The sequence below is a fragment of the Myotis daubentonii genome, chromosome 2 (assembly GCF_963259705.1).
Source record: "Myotis daubentonii chromosome 2, mMyoDau2.1, whole genome shotgun sequence".
NCBI classification, from domain to species: domain Eukaryota; kingdom Metazoa; phylum Chordata; class Mammalia; order Chiroptera; family Vespertilionidae; genus Myotis; species Myotis daubentonii.
This window is the reverse complement of record NC_081841.1, coordinates 189,087,530-189,108,037: the sequence shown is the minus strand read 5'-3', so window position 1 is coordinate 189,108,037 and position 20,508 is coordinate 189,087,530. Positions and strand designations below refer to the sequence as shown.

Genomic DNA, 20,508 nt, shown 5'->3' with positions numbered 1-20,508 from the left:
GGAGCTCAGAAGCCCAGGCGGGGCCAGTGGCACAGCCGCACCATCCCCTCCCCCGGCCCCGTGCGTCCTCGCCCTCCTCCGCCGCCCGGCCGAAGCGGTGCCAATGCGCCAGGATGGAGAGATCTCTGCGCGGGAGGAGATGACGCAAAAGCCAGCGCTCCCCCCCAAAAAAGTGTTTCTCCAGGACGAAGATGGCGGCAACTTAGCTGGGGACTGAAGATGACTGTGGCTCTTGGGAGGCCCAGCCCAGGCGATTCGGCCCCAAGGTCCGGGGGAGGCGGCGTCAGCAGTCGGAGCCCGGTGGCGGAGGCGCCCTCGGGCAGACCTGCAACAGCAGCGGCGGCAGCAGCAGTTCGAGCGCGGGGTGGGGGGTGGGGGGGAGGGAGAGCCCTGTCTGCGGTGGCTGCCCAGGCTCCGGACTCGGGGAGAGACTGCGAGAAGTAGGAGCAGGAGGAGGAGGAGAGAAAGGAGAAGGAAAGGAAGGAGGAGGAAGAGGAGGAGAAGCGAAGGGGAAGGAGGAGGAGAGCCACTGGGGAGGCGCACTGGTCGCTGTCTGCGGGCAGCGAAGACGCGGCATGCCCCTGACTGGGAAGAGCGGGCCGTCCTCAGTAGGACCATGGGGACCCGCGCGCTGACAATGCCTGGGTGAGAAGAGCAGCGCAGAGCCACCCCGCCACCTCCACCATCACCTCCTGCACTCAGCTCGCCACCGGCCACCAGCCCAGCCACCTCCGACTGCATCTCTCTCTCTCTCTCTCTCTCTCTCTCTCTCTCTCTCTCTCTCTCTCTCCACTATTGTTTCCTACTCTACAGAGGATGGGGTCTGCTGATGATTAGGTCGGAAGCAAGTCAGATCTTCCTCCAAAGCCTAGTAATATTTATGTAGGCAAAAAGAGAGAGAGAAAAAAAGAGAGGGAGAGAGAGGGAGAGGGGGAAAGGGAGAGGAAGAGAGAGAAGAAACGGGAGGAGGGGATAAGGAAATTAAACCCTTTAAGTCAATGCATATTGTGGTGACACCGGCACAGGAGCCCTCACGGTGGAGTCGGCCCGGGCTGTGCGTTCCCAAAATATGACCAGGGGTGCTTGGATGTGTCGGCAGTATGACGACGGCTTAAAAATCTGGTTGGCAGCACCCCGGGAGAACGAGAAACCGTTCATCGATTCAGAGAGGGCTCAGAAATGGCGACTGTCTCTGGCATCTCTCTTGTTTTTCACAGTCCTGCTCTCTGATCACTTGTGGTTCTGCGCCGAAGCCAAGCTGACCCGGACCCGGGACAAGGAGCAGCATCAACATCAGCAGCAACAGCAGCAGCAGCGGCAGCAGCAACAGCGGCAGCGGCAGCAGCAGCAACAGCAGCGGACGCGGCAGCAGGAGCCCTCCTGGCCCGCGCTCCTGGCGAGCATGGGGGAGTCCTCGCCCGCTGCCCAGGCACTCAGACTGCTCTCCGCCTCCTCATCCCCCACCCTCCCCCCCTCCCCGGGCGACGGCCGTGGCGGCGGCAAGGGCAGCGGGGGCAAAAACAACCGGAGCAAGGCTCTTTTTCTAGGAAACTCTGCCAAACCCGTGTGGCGCCTGGAGACTTGTTACCCCCAAGGCGCCTCCTCGGGCCAGTGCTTTACCGTGGAGAGCGCGGACGCGGTGTGCGCCAGGAACTGGAGTCAGGGGGTGGCGGCCAGGGGGGAGGAGCAGCAGGTGAGAGGGACACATCCAACTCCACTCTGGAACTTGTCGGATTTTTACCTTTCGTTTTGTAATTCCTACACACTTTGGGAGTTGTTCTCGGGGTTGTCAAGTCCCAACACTTTGAACTGTAGTCTGGATGTGGTGCTCAAGGAGGGCGGCGAGATGACCACCTGCAGGCAATGCATTGAGGCTTACCAAGACTACGACCACCACGCTCAGGAGAAATACGAAGAGTTTGAAAGTGTGCTCCATAAATATTTACAATCGCACGAGTACTCGGTGAAATCCTGTCCTGAGGACTGTAAGGTAGGATCAGTGGATTTTCTTTTTCTTCTGCCCTTGTTGCGCTTTTCCATCTGTTTTATTTTGTTGGAATGTTTTCTAGAGTTTTAAAAGTTTTTTTATTTTTTTTGTGGCTCTGGTTTTGTTACTTCAGTCGTCATTATTGTGGTTATAAGAGCTTGACTTGGTGCTTGAGTTGGGAATACCTCGTGGATTAGTGGTAGACTGGTGCCTTCATTCTGGGAATCCCTGAAAAATCAGGGAACACCCTGGTTTTCTGAGATAATAAAGCTAGGGCTTAAATTACCTCTTACAGATAAGCGATTGGTTCAAACTCTGTTACCTTATTTAAAAAATGGAATTTGAATATGGCTTGTTAAGAAGACATGATGGGACTGCATACTAATGATCCTAGCCCAAATCAGAAGAGTCAGAGACAGGCACGTGTGATTTGGCTTATGGACCTGCACACGTGAATTTTCAGAGAGTGACGTCATTAAGTTGGTTGACCAGAAGGTAAAGAGAAAGTGTTTGTAGGTGTTTATGTAGGAAGAAGCAAAACACGTTTTACCTGTTTTACAGAGATAGTTCTGGTTGTTTGGAAAGTCTGGAGGCCTACCTAAGCATACTGAATCACAATACATTTTCTGTTTTCTCTTAGAAATTTGAATAATTATTGACCTCAGACTCAATATGAGTGGAAAGTTTCAATTAACTATCTCGTGATCAATAATTAGGTTTTATCAGATACCTTATGTAATTAGCTTGTATTTTCAGCATGTTCTCCAAAAATATTAAATGGCAAATGCATGGTGCTAGGGATAAAAAATACTAAACTCCTTAATAATGTGTATCATATTCAGTCTATTTCTGTTTAATATAGTAAGGGCTGTAATACTTGCTGATTGACAAAAAAGAAGTGTATGCAAGTTTCTTAAGAAATGGCCAATGGCATGGGTGGTGCACTTCCTAGTAGAGGTGTCACTGTCCGTGGTGCTGAAATGAGATTCCCCAAGAGCTCTGTTGATTATGAAGATACTGCAGTAAGTGACATTTTAGTAGGGAAGAAATGATGACAGAATCTTAGTAAGCCTTAATGTTTTGTTTCAAGGCTAATTTATTAAATAACACAATAAAATGGTATTGCTTTTAAAAAGGAATAATATACTACACTCTCTCTTTTCCTTTCTCTTCACTACTCCCTCAACACCACACAGGAAAAGAAAAATTGTCTCTCTTCTGCTTCACTTGCTTTGTACTGGACAAGTGCAATCAAGGGCAATATTGATAAAAAATGCATTGTGATTCTATGACATGAGAACTGGTCTCAGGAATCTATTTAAAATGAACATAGTTCAAGGGCTGTACCTTACTTTGGATTGATTAGTTGTGCTTTTGACAATTAAACTAAACTCAAACTAAACTTGCTTTTCAACGTTTTTTAAGATCAGAAACAGATCTTCTTTGGAAAGACTAATATTGAGTTTACAATATTAATTTAGAATGCCACTTCACAAGATAAATGGATTTAAATTTTCCTACATACTTTTCTTAACCATATCACTATAACTAATGCCTGGGGATTAAACTTATTCTTAATGGCAGCTGTTAATAACTTATTGCATGGTTATTTATTATGACCAAATATGTTTCATTGGAATTATAAAAATAAGGAAAATGGTGTGTCTGCTAATTTTGCTACTCATAAAAAGGTTATAAGCATTTCAGTATATTATTTATGTTTAAAGGTGGTATCTTGTAATAATATAAATTTGCTTGCTTTTCTGAATGTAATTCTCATAGAAATTTCTATCAATTCCAACTTGCATAGGTTCAGTATTTAAAAGATAGTCATTGTTAATAGATTGCAGCATATTTTCAAATAAGCTTTTCAAATATATCTTTGCTCAAATATCCAAATTTTAAATATAAATAAGTATATTTTCCTCTTGACCTGAAACATTTCTCAACTTTATATTTGTCATCAAAGTTGTAAGGTATAATGTAGGTGAAATTAATTTGTAATTTCATGAACTACTTCTGGATTGTGCTTTTATATAAAGTGGTAATTGTTAACTGTATATACAAAAGCACATTATAAAAGTCTTAACTTCTTAGGAACATTTCTTCACATTGAAAAGTAAGCACAGCCATTTGAGTTTCTCATCACCACACACATGATTTATTACTTGTGATATCTTGTAGCTATTTTCTTGGTTGTGTGATTTTTGTTTTTTTGTCCATTTGAAACATTTTTTCCCATAATAATTGTTTTTAAAAATTAGAGTTCCACATTTAAGTTTCAAGTGTTCTTGGTTGATAACTTAAAAATTGATTGGTTATTTTCTTAATTTAATATATAATTTCTTATGATTCTGAAAAAGCCACAAAGACATCCACATACAAATTATATTACATGCCTTAAAATGCTACTTGTAAACTTTGAATAATGTGCCTGAGTTTCTTTCTAAACAGTTTTACTCATTTCAAATATAACTATAATTATGAAATTGTGACTGTCATCAAGGACTTTGCTCAAGATATATATTCTATGAAAAATTTTCCATATTTTAAGATAGCCACCAAGCCCGAGGCTATGTTAAAAGCAAATGCATTATATTTCTTGAATTGGTAATATATTCATGAAAGATATAATTTAATAGTGTATAAATATATTTGTAAGTATAGATAGAATATACTTAGTCATATTAGTTACACAATTTATATACAAGTTTATATTTTAGGAGAAATATAATTAAATTATTAATGCAGTAATTTCTAAAATTTAAAACTTAAGGACATATTACCTTCTAATTTTATATTCTCCTCCATTTACAAAAAAGCCACATTCCATATATAAAATAGAATTGATTACATTTAATTTAACTTGTTTTGAAGGGCTTTTGACGCCTTATGCTGAGAAAGCAAACAAACCTTAATATTGATCTAATACAATCATAGTGCCTTGAGTCCATAGTAATTGGAGATTAAATGCAGCTCGAATTTATTTTAGTGAACATTTGTATTGAACACATAATAAAAATCATTTGTACCCAAGAATATTTTTTAATATTCTGAGAAATAGCTGGCTTAATTTTAAAAGAGTAAATATGCACATTTATCTGAGAGGAAATTTATGGAAAAATAAAGAACATTCAAGGTGCTATCTTACATAAGTCAAGTAGCAAAAATGATGACAGTAATTCTCTATAGTTTTCACTGTTTTTCAAAATAATCTTTAATATATAATAAGAGTAACAAAGCTGTAATAATCTTCAAGTTGGTTGCTAATATTTAAATATGCAGTATTCTAAGCTACAAAATTACATATGTATATTATTAAAAGGCTTGTTTTTTTAAAGTTAAATAAATATTTTCTCTTGTCCTTTAGCTCCGAAGCATATGTGAAGATATATATTATTAAATTGGGATATTTAAGGAATACAAATAACTTTGTTACTGGTAAACTTTTGTTATTGATAGCTTTATGTCCTTACTAGTACTATACCTTAACTTAAGCCAGATGATCAGTGAAAGCAGATTTGAGATTAGATTATAACATAGATATTGCATCATCTGTATTTTAGTTTTCTCATAATAGATACTAATCTTCATACTCTCAAGAACATATGCATCCATATTTTTATTTTTATAATCTCATGTTAAAGCAGATTCTATTGCTTATTTTTAATTTAACAGATACTGGCCGAAAGGATGCTCTGCCAATGTAAGGCATATATAATAATCGTGATACCTGAGGCCTTCTGTATTGTTTGCAGAAACCGCTCACAAACATTAACCAGTTTGAGCACATATAATTTGGATTACATAATGTACAGTTTGAACCTTTCTTAAATTCTTAATTCATTTTGGTGTCATGCGCTCTAGATTCTTGAAAGAATATATTTAAAATCAAATCAAATATCTAACAATTATTTTTATTAAAAAATATTGTTTTGCTGTTGATTAAGTGCTGTTGTAAAAAGTGTGACATTGTCCAGGAATGTGGAATGCATATGCAAATAGATATTTTTTGTATACTATCTCTTGATTATTTTCAAATCTTCTCTCTATTGCTGAATTGCTTTTCTACAAAGTCAAATAACCTAATCATGCAGATAATCATTTTAACCATTATTAAGGCCATTTTTAGGTCAAAACCATTATCATAACAAGTTTTATGACCCTGATTTTTGTTTTTCCTATTTTTTGTTTTATATATGACCACTAATTTTATGAATTGTATTTTATTTTTATAGGAAAACAACAAAAATTTTATCTTAATATTAGGTGCCTATTGTTTTTATAGGCTAAAGAATGATTGTTTTTACTTTGAACTTGTAACTGTGTCAAATTAGTAACTATATAGGGCTCAAACTTTTAATAAATGCTATTACACATTGGTTTTAATTGCTTTAATTGTATGATGTCAGTGTCTGCATGTGCAAGGTGAATTAAAGTATGAAGCAAAGGAAATCAATAATGCTCCTAGTCTCATGCCCCCCCCCACATATAAATTATAATCCCTTAAGTTTTTCATGCTAGATTGAGTACACAAGAACAAGTATACATATAACTATTTCAAATAAAATAATATTTTAATTTGAATTATTTGACATATTGCTTTAATTTCAATCCCATTTCCTTTTAAATTTTTATTTTCAATGTTGACCTCACATTGACTAGGCATAAACATTTTGCTTTTTACTTTATATTGATTTACATTGCAAAGATGTTTCTTCAATATCAGTGAATTGATACCGTAGATCAGTGATCCTTTGACTATCCTGGGGAATCTTTGAAAAAATGTCCCCACCTCTGAGATACTGATTTCATTCACCTGGCTTGTGTCATGAGCTTGGGACCTTCCACTTTCCCTGATGATGTGTGGCCAAGGTTGAGAACAACTCTTCTAGTTGACATTGACAACTAATGTGATAAGACCTTTTGGCTCCTGTGTCTCAGTATAATCTAATTTGTTAAACTGATGAGAATGGAACTCAGACATATATTTTTTAAAGTGGTAAAGGCAATAGGACAGAGCTAGAGGTCAGGGAGCAAATATGTTGTGAGTTGGGCTGAGGAAATAGATGAGAAGTGACTCGACTGGGTGAAAGGGTTAAGGGATGCTCCAGAAGAGCACATGGAGAGAAGGTGATGGATGCACAAAAGACCAGAGTTTGAAGTGTGTAAGGGTGGGCCTATTGGCTGTCAATATTCTGTCTTTTAGCCCAGACTGAGTCATTAAGCTGGTGTTCAATAATGGGCTGAGCACATGAACAAAGAAATGGAATGATTGTCTGTAAGACTGCTCAACTATTTGATTAGAGGAACCTGGCCTTATTTCTGTCTCAAATTTTAAGCTATATAAATTGCTGGAACTTTTTCTAAAGTATATGGTTTATTTTAAAAAACAACAACACACACACATGTTGGCTCTTCATAGTATTTTACATCAATCAGATTTATTCTTTTTAAAAAATATACGTATTTTCTTGATTTTATAGAGAGGAGGGGAAAGGGATAGAGAGATAGAAACATCCATGAGAGAGAAACATTAATCAGCTGCCTTCTACATGCTTCCCTCCCCTGAGGATTGAGCCCATAACCGGAGCATGTGCCCAGACCAGGAATCAACTGTGACCTCCTGGTTCATGGTCCAATGCTCAACCACTGAGCAACACCAGCTGGGCAGATTTATTCTTTTTTTAAAAAAATCTATTCACTTTTTTAAACTTCGGAAACTACTAATTATTTTTATTTCTTTATTGTGATATTTTATTTTTTACTTCTTTTTGTAATACTGAAATAACTAGATAACATTTATGTAGTTTTTTGAAGACATAAACTGCTAAGTAATCACAGATTATTACTAACCTTAATTTTTGGAATTAGTTTTAAAATTATCTGGTTGCTCTGTTCTGAAGGGATTGTAATATCCGTCGTTTTATTTTTTAACATTTTATATTACAAGATGTTGTGAAACACTAAAGCTAAGTTTTACTTAATAATAAATTCAATATTATTGCAATCTAAATAATGAAATTTCCTCATGAAATGTTCTAATTCTGATTTCGTAATACTGGAAATAAGAGAAATAACATTGCTTTTTTTGCTAATAAATAGTTAATGATTTGTACTATGTGTTGTACTGGTATGCATGAAAACATTTAATCCTTGGCTGTGTGAAGTGTTAAAAGGTAACAGTTACTTATCTTCCCCCTACCCCTGTAGTCTGTTTCTGCATTCAGTCATTTATAAACAAAATGCTGTAGAAGATACCACAGATGGCAAGAAAAATCCTGCAAAAAATAGATGTTTATTATCCGTTTAAATACTGTTGTTGATTTTAGCAGTAGCAGTAGGATAGCCACACATGCGTGATAGGTGAATGCAATAATCATGTCTATGGAAATGCATGGGGATTTTGTTTATCAGCTTCTCCACCTTGCACAAGAAGGAAAATGGGCTCTAGTCAAAACAGAATTCTTCACCTTCCTTCCTCTGTGTGCTTTCTTGCTATCATCTTGCTGTGTCCTCTGCTGGCATGTTGAAGATGCATATTCAGGGGCTGAATCCCATGAGAAATCCAAAGTTGAGAAATCTTTTTTCTCTGTATCTCTACTCCCATAAAAAATGACCTGTCTATTTCTTACTGAACTATTACTGATTTTGTTTATTTGAAAGAAAATCAAACTAAGAGGTAAATGGGATATCATGACAATGCATTAGCTCTTGCAGAAAATTATTTGTATCACTCAGAAATTTAAGTATTAAAACAAGCTTCAATAATAAGCTAACATGCTTTAGAAGTCAGAAACTAGTCTAATTCATTTCTTCTTCATGTCCTCTTTATGAGGTATTATCATAGATTTTACATATGCGTAAATTGAGGACATAAGTTTACTATTCCAAGGTCAAACTGATGGCAGTGTTAAAGATAAAGTACACCATTGTTTGAATGTATATTCTTTTTCTCTTTCATTATTAGTATTACAAACATACCAAAGAATGAGGAGATTAATATAATAAACCTACATATACCTGTAACATAGATTTAACAACTGTTAGGAATCTTACCATATTTATTTCTTTTTATTTTAATTTATCATTAAAAACATTTTACAGGTGATAAACAAGCCAAGATGACAGAAATTTAGGAGTCCTGGACAGCTGAGATGAATGGTCAGAAATTCCAGGTTCATCATTTCAAAGGCTTAGGGAGGAGATATGAAAATGAATAAATTCATCAGAACACCTATGGCTAGAATTGAGCAGGTAAAATGATGCATATAAAATTTTAGTGCGAGGAAGTAAACTTAGGATGCCTGTGATTGTTCTTGTGCTGAATTTACAAGTTAAATAAGATACATCCACTTTATGATTTTTAATCAATGTCCTATTTTTAACTTATTGCATTAAAAGATGTTTGAGTGTATTAAGAATGTCTCTGTATTGTCTAGCATCTGTAATACTTAGGCATTTTAATTTTTATCTAAATTTTATTAGCTCCTTTTAGGCCCTGTCTTCAAATACAGTCACACTGGGGGGTCTGGGTTTCAACATATGAATTTGGGGGATACAAATCCATCCATAACACTGAGTAAGGTATGTTTCAAGAGCTGTTGGAAATACCTCTGGGAAAATGTTAGTGCTCAATTCTGAAGGATCATGTATCCTGTTCTAAGGCCTTTGAATTTCATTCCTTATATGATAAAATATCAGAGAGGAATTTTAATCAAGGAATCACCTGGGATGATTTGTTTTTCTCAAAAATGAGCTCTGACAGCTATGTGATCATAGGTTGGAATAGGGTGAACTTATGCCAGGGAGACCAATTCAGAATTGGCTCTCTTCCTTGGGAATTATAGGGTGACTCCAAATCAGCACTCTCCAACAGAACTTTCCATGGTGATCCACTCTTTCCAATATACTAGCCACTAGCAATATGTGGCAATTGAGCACTTGAAATGTGGTTAGGGTGAGTTAAGAACTGAATTTTAAATTATATTTAATCTTAATTAATTTATGTTTAAATAGCCCCAAGTGGCTCTTGGCTACCATGTTGGGCAGAACATTCTAAATTACTGCAGGAGTTAGGAAAGTAACACAAGAAGAAACATAAGAAGATTCAGGAGACTTTTCTGAGTTCAAATTTACAAATTGCTCTGTAGAGGAGGGATATGATTCAAGCTTTATTAAAGGTTAGGCTGTGAATTTTGATACCATTTAATGAGAGAGACAATATAAGAGGAATAACAAGTTGGGATTGAGAGTGGTCAAAGAAACAAGAAGTTCATTTTTGGAGATAATGATATCAGGATGTCCAGTAGATAGTAGCAGATACCACATGAGAAGGGAGTTTAGGTGTGAAGTTTACTATCTACCTGTTGGTTTCATTGAAGAAGTATGGATAGAGATTAGATAACTTCACAAAAATATTATATGGAGAGAATACCAAAGATGAATCTTAAGAAAGAACAACAGTTAAGGGTTTGTGTAGAAAAGGTACCAGGGAAAGATATTGAGAAGAAACAATAAGAAGGAGAATGAAAATAAGGGGGGAGGGGAGAGGAGGAGGAGGAGGAGGAGGAAGAGGAAAGGAGAGAGAGAAAGAGAGAACAAAATAGTGGAGGGAGAGGGAGAAGTAGAGACAGAGGCAAAGATGAGAATCATGAGAATGCAATGATTTGAAAGGCATAGGGAAGGATTTGTAGAAAGAACATGTAGGATGAAACCTAGAAATCAGCCATTGAATTTGTCCGTTATATTTGTTGACTTTACAAGAGTAGTTTCAATAGAATGATAAGAAAAAACGTCAAATTGTGATGAATTAAGGAATGTGTTGAAGTTGAGGTAATAAGGACTAGTCCAAACTACTCTTCATTAATTAGGCAGTGAAAAGAAAAGAAAAATGGAGTAGGTGGGAAGATGTGAGTTTAAAGAAATAAATATTTTATGGTGAAATAAACTTTAGAATATTTGTAGCTTTTAATCTAGAACCAAGATGAGAGTATAAATTTGAAAGTATCAGACTCAGAAAAATTAACGATGGCTCTGTATGCCAAAGAAGGGGTGATGGGCTCCCATCTATTACTAGCTCCCATCTGTTACTAGTACAGATATTACTAATACTTTAAAAGTAGAAATTAGTTGTTACCTTACTAAAGAAGTATGGTTAAAGGAATAGTTGAGCATAGATTGGGTTTAACTCCCAACATTAATCACCATTTATTATTTATATGACATTGTCCAAGTTACTTAAAATAAGGATTCTAGTATCCCTTTCACAGGATGTTTATGTGGGGAGAAATTGAGATTCCTTGGCATATAAAAGTACTTAAGCTATGGCTTGATGATGCCCAATAAATTGTAGCAATTCATTAAAACCCATGGAGAAAAAGCCATGGGAAACATCAGTAAAATTAATATAGTCTTCACTTGAGATCTCATAAATTTTCTGGTAAATAACACTCATTTACAACAGGTTATAAGCAGACTTTGCATTTTGCATGGTAAAATTGTCTGCTTTATTACACCTACATTCATCCGTTTCTCTAAATTATTGACCAACACTGGAATAAAATGAAAAAAAAAAGTTCAGCTGGAGTAAAAATGTTTTATTCCTAGTGCTTGAATATTTTCTTTGTTATTTCAGATTAAAATGGACATGTGCTGGGTTTTAAACTGAGTAGATACTCTTAAATTAGTCTAAGCTGGCTTGAGAACTTTTGTTCACAAACCTCTCAGAGGTTTAAGTGAAAAAATCATTGTAATGGTTTTCCATATCCTAGAAACTGATGGGTAAAAATAATCTTGAGGAAAGTTGTGTGTTATATAGTTTGTTAGTCATCGCAGAGTCATGTGCCCCAAATTCTATATTAAAAGGTGGAGCCCTTTGTCCTGCATTCTAGCTACTTAACTTTGTATTTTGTTTTCCTGGTTATTTTCTGCTCCACCCACATTTACCCTCTCTGCTATACTTAGTATTTTTATTGATTGGGGAGGGAGAAGAAGTAAGGTCAAAGATTGCCTTGAACGAGAGCTGGCAGACAAAGAAAACATAGTAGGTGCCAATATACAGAAGTCTGAGTTGGGTAAGCTGTACTCCATGCATGGGAGCATGATTGCCCTGAGAAAGAGAAGACACAGGGAGTCACAGTAAGGCTCTTTACCTTGATATGAATCGTATGTGTGAGTGGAGTCTTACTATTCAGTACTTCCTATGGCTGTAGAGGTGAAAAAGGGGCTGTATTTAGGTGTTTTAGGAATATCTGTACTCTATACAGGGAAGAGTGTTTTATTAAAGGATATAATGGAAAATATTGGTTGCCTGAGAACTTCAGAGCCCTTTGCTATGGAGATGTGCAAATGGGTTGGGAGCTATCTGCCAAAGGCATCTTGCCTATGTGCTGCAAGTTGACCAGATGATTTTATTTTATTTATTTATTTATTTTTTAAAATATATTTTTATTGATGTTTTACAGAGAGGAAGGGAGAGAGATAGAGAGTTAGAAACATCGATGAGAGAGAAACATCGATCAGCTGCCTCCTGCACACTTCCCACTGGGGATGTGCCCGCAACCCAGGTACATGCCCTTGACCGGAATCGAACCCGGGACCCCTCAGTCCGCAGGCCGACGCTCTATCCGCTGAGCCAAACCGGTTTTGGCTAATTTTAAATATTCCATCCAACATCCTTTGACATCTCATGAGGCACCCAGAAATGATAACTTTGCATTGTGAAATGGTACTTATTGCCAATTCCATCAAAGAGATAACACCTTGCTCTTAGTAATAGCACTTTGGTTTTAAAAAGTAAAGTCTTGAACACTTTAAATTACTTGTCTAATTCCTATTGATATCAGTTTGAATAATTTTGGAAAAGAATGAATCAACTACATGAGCTTACCCTGAAGATAGATAGGAACTGAGTTAGAGTAATTTATAGTAAATTTTTGTTATTACTAATATTAAAAAATAGATATTCTTCCTATAATAAACACACCAATCACTATTATAAAATCTCAAATAGTTATTTTGAGCAAAGCAGGACTCAACAACATGGTCAGACTGGGAAAGACATGGTGCATAAGACCTTTCTCCATTGGTTTCACAGCACTTCTTTCACATATATCAATTCATTCCCACATCCAGTTCTTTGGGGATATTATCATTGTAAAAATTCCATTCTCTCATGGAATTGTACCCATCTATTACATTTTTATAATAAAAAAGTCCTAAATTGATAACTTCAGCATGTTTCTCTTTTTTTTATAATTGCTTAAAGTATTACAAAGAGTATTACATATGTCTCCTTTTTTCCCCCCGCCCTTGACAATCCCCTGGCCTTCCCTACCCCCCCAGTGTCTTATGTCCATTGACTATGCTTATATGCATGCATACAAGTCCTTTGGTTGATCTCTTACCCACCCCCCTCCTGCCTTCCCACCCTCCCCAGCCTTCCTGCTGTAGTTTGGCAGTCTGTTCGAGGCAGCTCTGCCTCTGTATCTATTTTTGTTCATAAGTTTATAATGGTCTTTATTATCCAGAAATGAGTGAGATCATGTGGTATTTTTCCCTCATTGACTGGCTTATTTCACTTAGCATAATGCTCTCCAGTTCCATCCATGCCATTGCAAATGGTAAGAGTTCCTTCTTTTTTACAGCAGCATAGTATTCCATCGTGTAGATGTACCACAGTTTTCTAATCCATTCATCTACAGATGGGCACTTAGGCTGTTTCCAGATCTTAGCTATGGTGAATTGTGCTGTTATGAACATAGGGGTGCATATATCCTTTCTGATTGGTGTTTCTGGTTTCCTGGGATATATTCCTAGAAGTGGGATCACAGGGTCAAATGGGAGTTCCATTTCAAGTTTTTTGAGGAAACTCCATACTGTCTTCCATAGTGGCTGCACCAGTCTGCATTCCCACCAGCAGTGCACAAGTGTTCCTTTTTCTCCACATCCTCTCCAGCACTTGTTGTTTGTTGATTTGTTGATGATAGCCAGTCTAACAGGTGTGAGATGGTACCTCATTGTTGTTTTGATTTGCATCTCTCGGATGATTAGTGACTTTGAGCATGTTTTCATATGTCTCTTGGCTTTCTGAATGTCGTCTTTTGAAAGGTGTCTATTTAGATCCTTTGCCCAATTTTTGATTGGATTGTTTATCTTCCTTTTGTTAAGTTGTATGAGTTCCCTATAAATTTTGGAGATTAGGCCCTTATCAGATATGACACTGGCAAATACGTTTTCCCACACAGTGGGTTTTCTTGTTGTTTTGTTGATGGTTTCTTTTGCTGTTTAGAAGCTTTTTATTTTGATGTAGTCCCATTTGTTTATTTTCTCTTTAGTTTCCAATGCCCTAGGAGCTGTATCAGTGAAGAAATTGCTTCGGCATATATCTGAGATTTTGTTGCCTTTGGATTCTTCTAGTATCAGCATGTTTCTCTTATTCATTCTCCACAACAATCCAATATTATAGGCAAGATTAGCTTTCTTCAACATATGGGGTGACTGACTAAGGCTAAAAGTTAAGGAATGTGCCCAGGTGGTCACAGGTAAGTGTGGCATAACCTGAATTCAAACCCAGTAATATCTGGCTCTTAATTTTGTGGGCTTGACTTAACTATAATATATTTTCCACTCTGTCACAAATAATTGTTCATGTCTAGTGTTTGTGTTTTCTTTTGTTTTGAGGGGAGAGAATGTGGGTGGATGACAGGAGTGAATATAAAGTTCGTTGGGAATATAAACTTCGTCCAAATTTTTTTTCTTGTTGTAATATTTTGGTATAAAGAATGAGCCTTGCCTGACAAGTTAGAAAGGCCTAGTTTCAAATAGTTTTTCCATCAATTCCTGTAAAATGGGGATACTTATATCCTGTCTAAGGAGTCCCCGAGAGAAGGAACAGAACAATGTGTAATAAAAGGTAGCTGGCAAGTAGTGGTTCCCACAATTCAAGGTACTCTGAGAAGAGAGAGTCACTTTACAGTTCAAGGCAGCAAGACTGTACTCTCTTATCTGTTTAGAAACTGAGCTGGTAGAACACCTTGACAAATTTGTCCTCCTGACCCAATAATTGGTTTCTAATCAAAGCTGTCCTAGCATAGATCAACAACCTGACAGAGATTTTCCACTTAGTTTCCACTGAGGCATTTGAAAAAAGACATCGATGATATACTTACCCTCAAGAATCACAATGATCCTAGATAAAAGCTGTTTAAAAACATGATTTTTCCTTTCCCATAGTGAAAGCTGGACTTGCTGTTATGGGCCATTAGGCAAGAAGTGGTGGGGCACCTGTGCTTCCTGAGGCAATGACTTCATGTCAAAGTCCATGTGAAATAGTGGGAAATGAAAGACCACATGGAAATGCAAATGATCTTGCTGTCAATGGAATCTATGTCTGATCTGCTTTGTGGAAGTTAGGCAAGTTTGACAAGTTTCATATATTCTATTTGTACCATGAAATTTATAAAAATGTATTGAAATTATGGAAATCACTTATAAAAAGTAAATCCTTTTATATTATTTCAGTTTAGACTTTTTAAAACTTCATTTCTATTCAATTTAAGTGAAAATTCAAGTAAAGAGGAGGGGATTTAAATCTGAGTGAACAAAGTTCTTGTTGGCTTTGTTTGGCTTCATTGATGTATATAAATTATTTGGTTTTTCAGTTGTCATAATTGTCAGCTGCATAGCTATGGATTTGATTTTCCCATTCAACTAATTGGCTTTCAAGCAGTATTAAAATAATTGATCCAATCTTTAGTTATTTTGATATTTTTGTTCTTAGGAATAAGCCAAACATGTGCAGGGTGTGGCAAAAGTAAGTTTACAGTTGTGAGTATGCGAAACACAGAGTTTATTCTTGTTTATTACTTATTAATCATTCTATTATTTTCCATACAAACAACTGTAAACCTACTTTGTCCACCCTATATATGCATTTTACCTACAAAGAGTCAAAGAAGCTATTTGTTTTTGACAAAAGTAAACATACTAAGAATATGTAAATTCTTCTTTTTAAAGTTGTATATTTTGTCTTTGACAAATCTCTCATTTTCAAATGACGTCAAAATATGGGTAAATTTAATAACATTAATTGATATTTATAATTCTCAAATTATCAGTTTTACATTTTATATATGATATTAAGAAATTTAACTTTATAATCATCGAAAATGTTTTCTTAAGGCTATGGGGGATTAATTTTTTATATTCCTCAATTATTTCATAAAGGGCCTAATGCAGGAGTAATGCTTAACCTCCACAAAGGGAGGTCAGGCGTTGCCCTAGTCATGCTGTCAAGACGGGCAGCACCACAACGAGTTGGCTAGAGAGTTCACTGTCATTAGCTTCCACTGCTCTTGAATGTCTATCGACTTTTTCTAACTCCCATTTTGGCTGTGTCCACACAGAGAAAGAAAAGTAAGAGCAATAAACAACTATAATTGAGACAAATATAAATTTGCAAAGAATTGAAACACTGTCTTGTTATTATTTATTTATTTATTTATTTATTTATTTATTTATTTATTTATTTATTGGCTAATTGTCTTTGTCTTAAATATGGTGCAGCCTATTAAGGAAGTAGTGCTCACTTCTCCAATATCAAGTTTTTTTAAACTTTATTTTTGTTGTTGACACTATTACAGATGTCCTTTCTCCTCCTTGCCCACCTCTGACATCTCTTGTAGCAAGGGAAACAAAGGGAAAAAATAAATGGTACTATGTCAAACTAAAAAGCTTTTGCATAGTAAAAGAAACTAACAAAATGAAAAGGAGACCACTGTGTGGAAGAATATATTTGCCAATGGTACATCTGATAATGGGGTTAATGTCTATATATAACAAACTTAAACAACTCAACACCAGGAAGACAAAAAACACATACAAAACAATGGAAAAAAAATGGTCAAAGGAACTGAATAAACATTTCTCCACAGAGGACATACAGATAGCCAAAAGGCATATGAAAAAATTTTCAATGCCACTAATCATCAGAGAGATGCAAAATAAAATCACAATGCAATATCTCTCACACCTATCAGAATGGCTATAATGAGACGAGATCGGGCGCTTTCAGGGTGGTATGGCTGTAGACCAGAATGGCTATAATCAATAAATCAACAAACAAGTGCTGGTAAGGATAGGGATAAGACTGGTGCAGCCACTGTAAAAAACAGTATGGAGTTTCCTCAAAGAAAAGAACTTTCTTTTGACCCAGTGATCCTGCTTCTGGGAATATATCCTAAGAATCCTGAAATACCAATTTGAAAGAATAAATGCACCCCTATTTTCATAGCAGCATTATTTACAATAGCCAAGATCTGAAAACAGCCCAAGTGCCCATCAGTAGTAGATGAGTGGATTAAAAAAGCTGTGGTACATTTACACAATGGAATACTATGCTGTCCAGTATTACTTTAATTGGATGGATGTTTAATATTCTCACATTAGTCCCTATAAACAGATAAATGCAAAAGCTAAGCAGTGAAAATTTGCATTTTTTAACAACTTGATTATATAATAGTACTAAAATAACGTGGTGAAATGCACGATTCAGCTCTCAACAATTTCCTTTTTTCCTCCAAGTCAAGGCTAGAGTTGATGAAGTAGAAAGTTAACTCATGATAGATATGTTTAGGGGAAAAATAATATTTCACCCAAATATAATAATTTATTTTAATAGCCTAATAGTTGAAATAAATGGAAAAGATTAAATGGCTGAATAGCTGAACTGATGCTGCAAATAGAGCATGGAAAACACACAATATTTGAGAGTTTCCATTTCCTACCTTTGACTGATTATAATAATTTACTTTTGTTCATTTAATGCTGTGTCCATTCTGGGTATTTTGTATGGCTCTGAGCCTGTTCTTACTGGTTTTTTTTTTTTGTTAAATATCATAACAATCTATATGATAAATTATTAAAGAGAATTTCCTATGGGGCTATTTCATCCAAGTTCCTCTGACTTCTCCAAGTAATGGCTGCCACTGTTTGTTGTGGAATGAGCCTTGAACCAGATGGGCCAAAGAAGTATTAGCACTGAAGAGAATCATGTATTTTCTCAGAATTGTCACAGTGATTATTTGCAAAGGATATGATAATTGCAGTCCAGATGCATTAAAGGTTGCTATATAAAGAATACTTGAATAACTTAATTTGTAATAATTTCCTCTGGCAATGCATATTTTTATGTACTATCCTATATAATAAAGAGGTAATATGCAAATTGATCATCACTCCAACACACAAGATGGCTGCCTCCATGTGGACACAAGATGGCCACCACAAGATGGCCAGCAAGGGAGGACAGTTGTGGGCAATCAGGCCTACAGGGGAGGACAGTTGGGGGGGACCCAGGCCTGCAGGGGAGGGCAGTTAGGGGTGACTGGGCCTGCAGGGGAGAGCAGTTAGGGGCAACCAGGCTGGCAGGGGAGGGAAGTTAGGGGCAACTAGGCCAGCAGGGGAGGGCAGTTGGGGGTAACCAGGCCTGCAGGGGAGGGCAGTTAGGGGCAACCTGGCCTGCAGGGGAGGGCAGTTAGGGGTGACCAGTCTGGCAGGGGAGTGCAATTAGGGGCAATCGGGCCTGCAGGGGAGCAGTTAGGCATCAATCAGGCTGGCAGGGGATTGGTAGGGGCTGATCAGGCTGGCAGGCAGAAGCGGTTAGGGGTAATCAGGCAAGCAGGCAGGCGAGCAGTTGAGAGCCAGCATTCCTGGATTGTGAGAGGGATCCCAGATTGGAGAAGGTGCAGGCTGGGCTGAGGGACACCGTCCCCCCCGCCCCCCCCCCACCACTGCACAAATTTTGTGCAACAGGCCTCTAGTATAGGATAAAAACATACTATAGAGACAAGTGAATATTACTTTCAAAAAATAGATTTTTAGTGGAAACTGTTCTTAGATAACCTACTTGAGCACTATTATTATATGACAATAGTTATTTAGTCACTGAGGTATAAGATATCCCATAGTGAACCTAGTTAAAAAAAGAATAAATAATTAGACCTTTCATCATGTGTGACTCATATATGGACATGAAAAATACGAAAAAAATTTATATATGAGCAGGATGATTGTTAAAGCAAGGGAATATGAGGGAGAGCCCAGAATAATATTTTCTTTTTCAAGATGCATGTTAATGAGAGTAAGATTAAAAGACACATAAATAAATCTCTTGATCCAAAAGCTGTTGTGCTTGTAATCTGTTACTGAAAGAAAAAAAAAATCTTGGTAACAAATTTTCCTTTTCAAATGGTCATGCTTTCAACCTATAAGAAAAAATTGGATTTTGCTCAGAGCCTTGGCATCAGGATAGTGCTTCACTTTCAACTCTAACTTGTTTATGAAAGTTCATTGTTTCCCTCTTAAACTACAGTGGGCTCTGAATAACATAATTACAAAATATCAATGTTATAAAATATGTTGTTTGATATCTTTGTTGCTGAACATCAGATCTTTTTATATGGAAACATAAACATACTTCTTTATGGGTAATTATGGGTATGAAAAGTAATAAACAGCAGTGCAATTATGCCATAGCTTGTGGTGGGGATGTGTTTTCTTAATCTGGCCACTTAAGAAAGATGTAACTATTCATCACTGAACCTTTCCCGATAAGCATTTCTTTAAGCCAATATCATTTTCCAAATTTAGAAGTCTTTAGAAAAATATATCATTGTTTGCTTCTTCTGATTAGTTGATGAATTTTAAGAAACTGGAAAGCTACCATAACTTTATTATGATAATAAAATCTAGAAGAGATTGAAGCAAGTTTCCACTTTACAGGAAAAAGCAAGATAAACTATTTGACAGCATGATAGAAACTTTTCGATTAATCCAACCATTGGAATACAAAGTATAGATATATTTTTTTCTTTACTATTCTGGTAACTAGCTAGGATGTTTAGAGCAGCAAAATCATTATATCATCTGAGAAATTAACCAGGACAGTTCAAATGGTTTCTAAAATTCAAATAACTCATAGACAAATGTTTTAAGCTATCACTTTTTAAACATTTCCTGTATTATATTGCATTGTGGAATGAACTAGAGTGTTAGTGACGAAACAAGGAAGAAGCTGAATCCTTTTGTGGAAAATCTGTTACTCATACAAATCAGTATTTTGACTCTTCGGTCACTTGAAGAAAGTTTGACCTCAGTAAACAATCCTAGTATAGGAAAAAGAATTGATGTAAATCTGTATCTCTGTCTTTATAAATTTAAGTGATTTAGATAAATTTTCTTATGAACTTTAATTTTATTCATGGATATCCAGCAAAGTTATGCCCAAAGCTGGAGGGCTATTTTCTTCTCTGTTAAGATAATGATAGTTAACAATTAGAACCTAGTGTTGGTACCAGACTATTAATTTAACCCTATGAAGTATGTCTGGTAATTATCCCCATTTTGTAGATAAGTGAACAAAGGCCTAGGGCACAGGTTTACTAACTAAAGCTTTTAACAACTATTATATATTCATTTTCTATCAGATTGCTATGGTGTATAGAAGCAATCCTAGCTGT

General features: G+C 36.6%; 1 protein-coding gene across 2 annotated transcripts in view; it reads left to right on the top strand.

The window, feature by feature from the left end:
- The first annotated feature begins 368 nt into the window (after positions 1 to 368).
- Positions 369 to 20,508, top strand: part of NALF1 (NALCN channel auxiliary factor 1) — a 605,529-nt gene continuing 585,389 nt past the window's right edge. Inside the window, exon 1 of one of the 2 annotated variants that reach the window (XM_059685091.1) lies at positions 369 to 1,990. In XM_059685091.1, coding sequence (XP_059541074.1) covers positions 1,070 to 1,990 — 921 coding nt within the window. In that variant the 5' untranslated portion in view covers positions 369 to 1,069. The remainder of the gene's footprint in view (positions 1,991 to 20,508) is intronic. The other variant, XM_059685090.1, reaches the window with a different exon arrangement.